Genomic DNA, 10,268 nt, shown 5'->3' on the forward strand with positions numbered 1-10,268 from the left:
AGGGGCTTGTTATTGACACAGAAAAATGACACGGTGTCGAGTGACTCCATAAGTGGCAGGTGAGAGAGCAGAGGAACGTGACGCACATACGTACCGTCTTCACCCACCATCTACCAGCACTTACACAGTACACACTTCTAGCTCCTTCAAAACAAAGCATCAAATAATCTTTGCTTAGATCATAACGACTGCATCCACCATGTACAAGCATTTACACTCACTTCTCACACCATGTTTTTATAAATAAATGAATGAATTAATTAATAAGCAAATCTATCTATCTATCTATCTATCTATCTATCTATCTATCTATCTATCTATCTATCATCCATGTAGCATATACTATAAAAACTATAATAGTAGTAATGTTAATAGATGTGATGTGTGAATACTGTGTAGATTATTTTGTTCACTTTGATGTGCATTCGTTTTTTAACTATTTATTCTGTTTCGCTACACTTTTTCTTCCAGCTTTCTGCAGACCACTTAGCACTGCCTCGCACCCCACCAGGTGTCCCCGGCTACCACTTTGAAAACCACTGAGCTAGATCATCCTCACCATCTACGTACAGTATATCACCTCCCTCTACGACGCCGCAGTCTATTTTCCTGCAGCTGTCTGCATTCTTCACCACCACATAAAACATCATCACACCACCTTAATCAACCACCCCCGCCATCTCACATAATCTTCATTTCCCCAGCACCATCATCAATCATATCCACCACTACTTCTGTCCACATAAATAAACCAACCACCATCCCTTCCAAATGAACAGGAACACCACCACTATACCAGAGAGAGTAGAGAGAGAGCAGCCAGTCAAAAAAACCTAAAACACCACCACACTACCATGCACCACCATTCTTCATCTCCCCACAACCATCATCAAACATATCTGACTTCATCTATATCCACCTCTACTTCAACCAAAACAAACCACTAGCACCACCACTCCATCATCTTGATCTCCACACCTGTCATCATCTTTAGCCACCTTCATCTATAGGCCTACCTGCAACTACTTCCATCTAAATCAACCACCCCAACCCACCGGTCCCCCTTCCACTCGATCAAGTGTGATGATAACCTACCTTGCTCACACCCACTTAATTACAACAACAAACCAGGCGACCCAAAAGGCACCACAGAGTATTCATCATCAACATTTCAACTTTCTCACAACAATCATCTTTATCCACCTCCATCGACTACAGTATCCACCACTACTTCTACCTAAATTCAGCACCACCACCATCACCACCTCACCCCCTCCAATCAATATTTATTTTGATATCCCTGTGCTGCCCAGTCCTGCTCTATCTTAGTCTTCCATCTTGGTTGAGTGGTTGGACCAGTTGGGGAAGGGCAGGGCTAGTGTTGCCAGATGGAAAAATGCTGAATTATCGTAAACCTCAAAATTGACACTTGGGGCTTTTTGGGAGAAAATTATCGTACAAGGCTGAAATTATTGTTTCAAGGCATCTAAATGAACTGAATGACAACTCTGAAATTATCGTTCATCATGTTTTTTGGATGGACAAAATGGACAAAATGATGGTACAAATACAATAATTATCGTACATCTGGCAAAACTGGGCAGGGCTGACATGATTAAGCACAGGGAGCCTGATAAGTGGCCGAATTAAAAAAAAAAAAAAAAGAGGAGAGTGGGGTGGAGAGGAAGATCGCAAGGAGTCATCTGAGGAAATTGGGGTCTTCCTGTTATGTCCATGACTCACAAGACACAAACTACGCCTTCTTCATGTTCAATCCGATCCTTATCACCGCTGTTTGAGGAGGGAGGACAGCAAGGTCGTGGCATGGTGCAGTGGCCATGACTACCACACCAGTTTATTTTACTCTTGGTGTGAGAGTGTACAAGTAGCTTTGTTAACAGTGCTGATCTGAACAGGGGTGTTGAGTTGGGAAGTGGAGCTTGCAAAAAGCTTTCCGGTATAACCTAGCATAGACTAGCTTAGCTTGGCCTGTCACTGTAGCGTGCAGTATGTTGTGTTGTGTCGTGTTGCTTTTGTGACTCAGTGGGGCTAAAGGCTACGCGCAGGGCGACAATTACGCTTTGCTGAGGCTGGTCCTGTGGCTTAAAATAGTAAGGAGCTTAGAAAGTCCAGATCAGCGTGGTGGCGAGTGAGGAAAAGGACGTCCCAGGTAACGTCCTTGCAACAGAAAGTCAGACAAACTGGAGAGCAGTTTCTAAGTAATGTTTAAAATAACATCTCAGAGGAAGACCGATTTCATTAGATCGGTTCTAATCTATGGAGCAGATAAGCTGTAAACTCATACTGTAGCTCTGGCCACCAGCTGAGCATCGGCTGCACTCCCACACCGAGTTTCAATGAACTACATAGCATGACCTCCATCCAATCCCACCCCACAAAGACACAGAAACAAGTCATTACAGAAAAATATGTTCCACGAAATTGGGAGGGACCCTTCCAGGAATCTTTCCAGGAAGACCTTCCATTCCAGAAGAGGGTGACTAAGGTACCTCTAGGCAGGGGGTGGGAGGGTTGGAGGAGGGAGGGGGTCATTCCTATGGTACCTCTGGGGAGAGGAGGATGAGAGAGGAGAGGAGGAGAGAGGAGGGGAGAAGAAATGTTAACAGAGGAGCAGGAGGAGAGGGAGGGAGGGAGGGGGTCATTCCTATGGTACCCCTGGGCAGAGGGGGGAGAGGAGAGGACGAGAGAGGAGCGGAGAGGAGAGGTGAGGAGCTGGAGCCGAGGGAGGGAGGAACAGAGGGAGGGGGTCATTCCTATGGTACCTCTGGGCAGAGAAGGAGAGAGGAGAGGAGGAGAGAGGAGAGGTGAGGAGCTGGAGCCGAGGAAGGGAGGGACGGAGGGAGGGATGGGTCATTCTTGGCAGCAAAATAACCTTCCCTCCTTCTGCCAAAGCTTCACTGGCCTCCTCTGTGTCTCGCTTTTTACGACTTGAATTTTTTTTGATTTTGCTTTTAACTTAATGATTTCTTTCATGACTTTTACCTTTTCATTTCTTTGCTTTAATTTGTATTTCATCTGCTGTGTTGTCACTGCTTTAATTTTGGTGAGGCAAATTGAGTTGCCTGTGCATGACATGCACCATACAAATCAAGTTGTCTTTCCCCGTGTTTCTTGATGGGCCAGGTTCATCCCTCCTCCTCCTCCTCCATCTCCATCATACGGCAGTAGAGGTGTAAATCACAGCCTCCATGACGATACGATTCAATATCGATATCTTATTATTCGATGCGATACGATTCGATTATTTTCGATACTTAAGAATGCCCCACGATACGATACGTTTCGATTCGATTTTTTCCCAATTACTTTTCTACCTCTATTATGTTATTGAGCAGGGGTCAGTGATTCGATTATTTTCGATACCTAAGAATGCCCCACGATACCATGCGATTAAATTCAATCATCAGACTATATCACGATATATCGATACATTTCGATATTATTTACACCCCTATATGGCAGTGTACCCAATATGTCCTCAGAGCTCACAGCCTCTTGTGCTTTACAGCTTAACCGCAGAGATACACCAGCTGCGACGCGATTCAAGCGACAGAGTGTTGCAGCAAGCGATACGAGAGATTGAGGAGACTAGAGTATGTCCGTACAGGCAAAAGGCAAAGCATTCAAGCATTCCCATTGGCTGTGGTCACTGACCTCTATACAGTCATTGGCTGTCGCGGCTTGTCGCCGAACCGCGTCATAGAAAGTTGAAAAGATTTCAACTTCAAATTGTCGCGCTCGTCGCGCAAATCGCTCTAGTCTCCAGAATCGCTTTTGTCTCTCGACTCAATACAAAGTCAATTACTTCCGTCGCGCGACTCGCTCAGATCGCCGCAGGTGTATTTCTGCGATAAGGCTTGAGTGAACTACCGTATGATAGTGCTTGCTGTGCTCCAGTACTGTGGCGCTGAACCCAGTGCAACCTTTACAGCGAGCGCAAACTGCACCCTGGCAACGGGCGGCCCCCTCATAAACACTCTGCAGCTCCGGAGACTGTTAAAAACAGTGATATGTCACAGCAGCCGCCGCCGGCCTGCCAACCTGACATTGCATGGCACACCGACTGCACTCCACGCACACAGACGGGCCCCACAGATGCTTCGCAGGCCTGGGGTTTGATGTGGTGGTGGTGGTGGTGGTGTACGGTAGGTGGTGAAGGGTGGTGGATCATGGGGGTGGTGGGTGGTTTTGGTGCGGCATCATGAGGGTAAAGGGGTGATGGTGGGGTGTAGTAGGGTGGACGATGGTGTGGAAGGTCAAATTGTTCTGCTTGGAGCAGGCGTCACTCTTAAATAGTCCGTACTTAAAACTGTGAGGGTGCTGGCCCAAATGTTCAACTGAATGTTTTTCAAAAAGGAGGCCGCCCCTTGCATAAACTGTGCCTTTATTGCACAAACGCGTTTAGGCGTGTGGCGTCTTCAGTGTGCCTTCATGTGTGGAAGGGTCATGGTGGTGGTGGAGGGGCTGGTGTTGGAGGTGGATCATGGGGCTTGGTCAGAGATTCTTTAAGTGAGATATGCCAATGTAATAAGTTTCTATGGGCACCTAACGTGACCAGGTTCCGGTCTGCCTAAAGGTGCGTGTCATAATGCTCCTAGCATTGAATAGAACAGTCCTTAGGTCTGCCTAGGTCTGCCTAAAGGGGGATTTCCCCCCCACCCCCTTGCAATAGTAGAACCCGGAAACAATGGGCCAATGGAACCTCTCTCTCTCTACTCTCTCTGGCTTGGTGATGGTGTGCTTGTGGTTGTGGTGTGGCAGAAGCTGATGTCAGGAGTGCCAGGAGTGATGCTTCCTGGAAGGCCTTTTCTGTCAGGTGTTACAACAGAAACTCCAACAGCCGAGTTACAGAGACTAAGTGGACAGCTAAGGTTAAAACAGAGACAGAAGGAAAGGGACACAGTGGATTGATGCAAAAAGACAGAAATGGGGAAGAGAGAGAGAGAGATAGCAATAGATAGATAGAGTGAGTGAGTGAGTGAGTGAGTGAGTGAGTGAGTGAGTGAGTGAGTGAGTGAGTGAGTGAGTGAGTGAGTGAGTGAGAGAGAGAGAGAGAGTGAGAGAGAGAGAGAGAGTGAAAGAGACAGAGACAGAGACTAAATACAGGAGACCAGAGAGAGGGAGAGAGGGAGAGAGAAAATAGCACTCCACACTTACCCGCTGTAGTGTCACTGTGTACTGCTCCCATACTGTCTCCTCCATTCCTGAGGTCTGTGAGGAAGAGAAGAGAGGAGAGGAGAAGAGGAGAGGAGAAGAGGGGAGACAGATGTGAGTGTGAGTGGCACAGCTAAAAGGAAGACAGTGGCACATGCGATTACACTTGTTCCGGACAAGAAGCTGCAGGGCTTAAGAGAAAGAGAGTGGGTGGGTGGGTGCCAACAAGACCATTGTTTACTTAATGCAGCGCGACACACAGCAAGCATGCCATTCTTACTCTGTTTGCCTTTCTATGCGCAGAGAAGAACAACAGACATTATCAATGAAGGCTCAAGAGAGAGATCCTCACAAAGCACGGTCCATGGCTGACTGTGCACACACAAATAACCAAGAAGAGCGACTGGGTGGGTGGAATGAAGCGCTGTTCACTCGATGCCGTGTGACATACAAAAAGAAGGCCATTCTTACTTTGTTTGCCTTTTCATAGATGGAGAAGAATAACAGACATTAGCAGTCAATGCTCGAGAGACAACAATCCCTACAACAAGCATAGTCCATGCTTGACTGTGCATACACATAACAACATGCACGCACGCACGCACGCACGCACACACTTTACACTACATAAGATATTCCCCTACAGAATTGCAAACAATGCATAGCTGCCGTTCTCCAGCAAATATTTGCACACAGAGGAATGGACGTCATGCAAGCAAATAACTGACATGGTCCATTTACTGACATGTTTTTCATTCTTATGATGTGAAAAAAAAAACGATGGAGGCATTCACTGCTGAATGACTTCTTCAATGCCAAATGTAACAGTAATAATGTAACAGTAATAGTAGTATTAATAGTAAGGGAATATTATGTTATGCTGACATAAACTCTAGATGACAAAGATGAAAATAACCATAACAACGGGACAGCAGCGACAGTAATGCATAAGCACCATTAGTCATTTTATTTCTGAAGGTCACTTCACATTAAAACAAACTACCACATGTTAATCAAAGCTAACACTTAAATAAACAGAGCAGATGGATTAAACAATGAGAGACGGATGGGAGATGAGAAGGCCCAGTCACAGCAATTTGGTCTCAGCCTCAGTCTCGGCCTCTGTCAGCGACCACTGCCTACAGTAGACAGTTGCTTGCTTATTCTATTTACTATAAAGTTCAATGCACCGTGTATTGGTTATATATATTACTCTATTTACTATAAACTTTAATACGCCATGTATTGGTCATACATTTTTCCATTAACTAAAAAGTTTAATACATCATGTATTGGTCATACATTTTTCTATTTAACATAACGTTTAATACACCATGTAATGGTCATGCCGGTAATGGTCGTGCCGTCTTTTCTACTCTACTAATGACATTTATTGGACACAGCGCACCCAACGATAGAAACCATTATCCCTAACGGTAAGTTTAAAATTGGACTATGAAACATCTCTGAAATTTCAGTGATCCTGATCGGATTGACTGCATTTTGGTTCGGAAGCAGGGTGAATCCGGAGGTCCTCCAGACCCTCTTGCGAGGTCACAAAGCTGAGCGGAATTACACAAGGGTCTGGCTAGAGTCAGGCTAACAGTAGATGTCAACATAGTACAGTAAAAAGAGCTACTGCTATGCTTACATGAGTGCCTATAGCCGAACACCTATAGTCTACAGTCCTTCTCCTCACTGCGGTTCTCTACCCAAGCCTCACTAACGGAAGTGTGTGGAGTCTGACGCATGTAGTTGGAATCCCAGACCACACAGGGAATACGTGGGAGTGGGTTAAGAAGAGCATGTCAGCCAAGAGCACGTCAGCCAGCCCCACACTGCTGGCTATTCTCTCAGGACCCGCAGCAGCTCCACACAGTTCATGCCAGCCAGCCGGGGCCTCATCTCCAGTGGCACGGACCCTTTCTACCACTCTCTACAGTACAGTACAGTCCCAGGGCTGTAAATTGGCAATTGGAAAACTGTGATGATGTCCAATTAGGTATGCTAGTGTGTCTGTTACAGAGAGAGAGAGAGAGAGAGAGAGAGAGAGAGAGAGAGAGAGAGAGAGAGAGAGAGAGAGAGAGAGAGAGAGAGAGAGAGAGAGAGAGAGAGAGATCAGGACTTTTTAAAGTCTACGGGGGTATTTATACCTTCCCCCTTGACCAAGTTCACCCCTTTCCCTCTCTCAAGTGTTTCTCCACAGAGGCAACCTGCTCCTCCATGGTGGAAGGGTGAGGATGGAATCTAATGGAATGGAATGAAACCAAGTTGGAAGTGGTAGGCTGGCTGACCCTAACATTCCGTAACAGTAATGCCCATGGAACGAGACTGGAGATAGAGGGCTCAGAGGCCACAACAGCACAGCACCTCCAAAGGCAGTGAGACACCATCAGTCACATGGTGTCTGGCTGTCTGGCAAAGACAACCCACGCACGCACGCACGCACGCACGCACGCACGCACGCACGCACGCACGAATGCACGCACGAATGCACGCACGCATGCATTCATATCCCTTTTCCCACCTCGCTTGCCTTCACTGGTCCAACGCTTTTCAATTCATCTCACTGTGTTGGGTTTTCAAGCAAATATAGCCAAGACTGGCTGCAAAAAAATACAAACAAACTACAAGCATGCTCCGTTCTCAGGGTTGGCATACCTACTAATGCCACTCTTTTTATAATTAATAGTTTTAATACTACAAAATATTATCTTCCCGCAAAGTCCAAAAGTAGATGCAGACACCCCACCTGCCATTACACACTGTTTACTGTGTGACAAGACATCAAAAAGACACGGTTCAAAGTTTTGACAAGGAAAGTAAAATGTCAATGTCGCAATGTCAGTGGCTCCAATGTTCAATGTTCATTTGTTAAAATCCCAGCCAGTGGTACTGTATATCCATTCACATGCCTAATGACTGGCAGAGATTCAACTCCACAGAGGGACAAGGGTAGAGCTAAAACATAATGGAGAAGAGAGGAAAGGGGGTTCTCTCTAGCATCGGAATATCAATCAGCCCTTTCTGCTTGTCGCCCTCCTGGATTCTGCGTAGAAACGCGTCCTACAGGTTGACGACACTTGACAAAAGAAGGCACTACGCCAAGGCCCTCAAATGCTCCCTGATTCATTTCCTCTCTTCCTCTCGGAGTTTTCAAGTGCATCTTGTCATATGTATTCTTCTCCTCAACTGTCTCCTCATCCTTCTTTTTCCTTAACTCACACAGTCTCTCTCTCACACATACATACACACACAGCCACACACACACAGTACACACACGCACCTACGCACACACACATATACACAGAGAGCACAGAGAGCACAGAGAGAGAGAGAGAGAGAGAGAGAGAGAGAGAGAGAGAGAGAGAGAGAGAGAGAGAGAGAGAGAGAGAGAGAGAGAGAGAGAGAGAGAGAGAGAGAGAGAGACACGCCACAGAACACAGAGAGTGCACTCACTCGCTCACTCTCACGCACACACATGGGACACACTTCCATGCTGGTGTGCAAATTTAATTGGTCTATCTCGCCAGCGGATATTTGCCCGCGTCTTCAAGGAGAACACACACAATTAAGGGAGACGTGCACATTTGTTAGTGTCTCCCAGCCAAAGTGCAGCTCCAGCAGCTGCAGCAGCAGCACTAGCAGCAGTACACAGTAAGATAAAAACAACAACAACAAGAACACAGTGTTAATTCAACCCTTAGAGAGCTGATTCAACATCTTCCAGAGTGTGTTTTGTTCCCAGGGTGCTTTTTAAGTGTTGAATTAACACTGCTTTATTTTTTCACTGTGTAGCAGCCACAGCAGCAAGCACATCGGCAGTAGCAGTGAGCTGCCAACATTCAAGTCATTTCATTGGCATTACCATGGGTACAGACAGCCAAAAAGTTCAGCTTAGGATAAGGTTTATGCTGTTGATTTTTATGTTGCTGTTGTTGTTGCTGTTGTTTTGTATGCTATTGGCACTGAATGAGAAGGTCTTTTCCCCTGCTAGTTGCTAGAGCCAGAGAAGGCCTAATCCTGTAGCCCCATAACACACACACGACTCTCCACCAGTGGAACACTTTAATAGTCATTGAGAAAAATGTACTACCATAATACTACGCCACTATGACAGTGCACAGGACCTTTTAGTAATGCATTACAACTTGGTCATTGCCATTCTCTTAACTAAAGTATACAAGGGACTACGTCTTACCGTACAGGGTTAAAATAGTAGCATACCTAATTTGGTGAAATAAGTAACAATGGATAACAACAAAGCAGGAGACGCATAAGGACAATGCAGGGAAATTGTGAAGAAAACAGAGCCCCAAGAGAAAAAGAGAATAAACTGATTTTGGAGATGGAACTTTGAAACCCTATATATTATAAACAGAGCCACAGCTCACGAGTAGACGTGGAGTCAGCAAGCTCTACCACCATACGGCTTGGAAACGTGCAAGGGGGCTGCCACGGAAAAGTAAGTGTGGTGAACCCCGCAGCTTGGATTTCCCTCAGCGGCAAGCAGCGTAGCATCGCTTTTCCTCCATTCCCGAGGCATGCTAACACTCAACAACCCAGCTATTAGCCACGTTAGCCGCTCTTGTGTGGTATGATGCGATCGAGCAATTTTTTTTTCAGCTTGAAAAGTCACTCCTCTCATCTTACAGATACACCTCACAGCCTCAAAACACACACACACACACACACACACACACACACACACACACACACACACACACACACACACACACACACACACACACACACACACACACACACACACACACACACACACACACACACACTTTCCCTCTCACGTGTACACACACACAAAGACAAACAAGAGGGACACAAGCAGTACATGCGGATACAGTTCCCTACTCACCGGCGTACAGGCTTCAAAACAATAGCATTGTAAAAAATGTATGATTCTCCAAGAGCGAAGTAGAGAGCCACAGCGGAGAGAAGAGGAGGGCTTCCATTAGCCTCTACAAACCAGCTCCTTGTTGTGTTGCTGTGGGGTACTCAAGACATCCTCCTGGCCATCCCTGGAGGACTAAACCCTCTAAACCCACACACACAAACACGCGCACACACGCACACAC

General features: G+C 46.2%; 1 protein-coding gene across 7 annotated transcripts in view; it reads right to left on the reverse strand.

The window, feature by feature from the left end:
- The window catches only part of LOC134445968 (tight junction protein ZO-2-like), a 189,196-nt gene that overhangs the window by 78,221 nt on the left and 100,707 nt on the right, over positions 1-10,268 (reverse strand). For 6 of the 7 annotated variants that reach the window (XM_063195149.1, XM_063195146.1, XM_063195148.1 and 3 more), the window contains one exon: positions 5,179-5,232. In XM_063195149.1, the coding sequence (XP_063051219.1) occupies positions 5,179-5,223 (45 nt within the window). In that variant the 5' untranslated portion in view covers positions 5,224-5,232. Of the gene's footprint in view, positions 1-5,178; positions 5,233-10,048 lie in introns of all 7 variants that reach the window. The other variant, XM_063195151.1, reaches the window with a different exon arrangement.

The sequence above is a fragment of the Engraulis encrasicolus genome, chromosome 3 (genome assembly GCF_034702125.1).
Source record: "Engraulis encrasicolus isolate BLACKSEA-1 chromosome 3, IST_EnEncr_1.0, whole genome shotgun sequence".
Classification (NCBI taxonomy): Eukaryota; Metazoa; Chordata; class Actinopteri; order Clupeiformes; family Engraulidae; genus Engraulis; species Engraulis encrasicolus.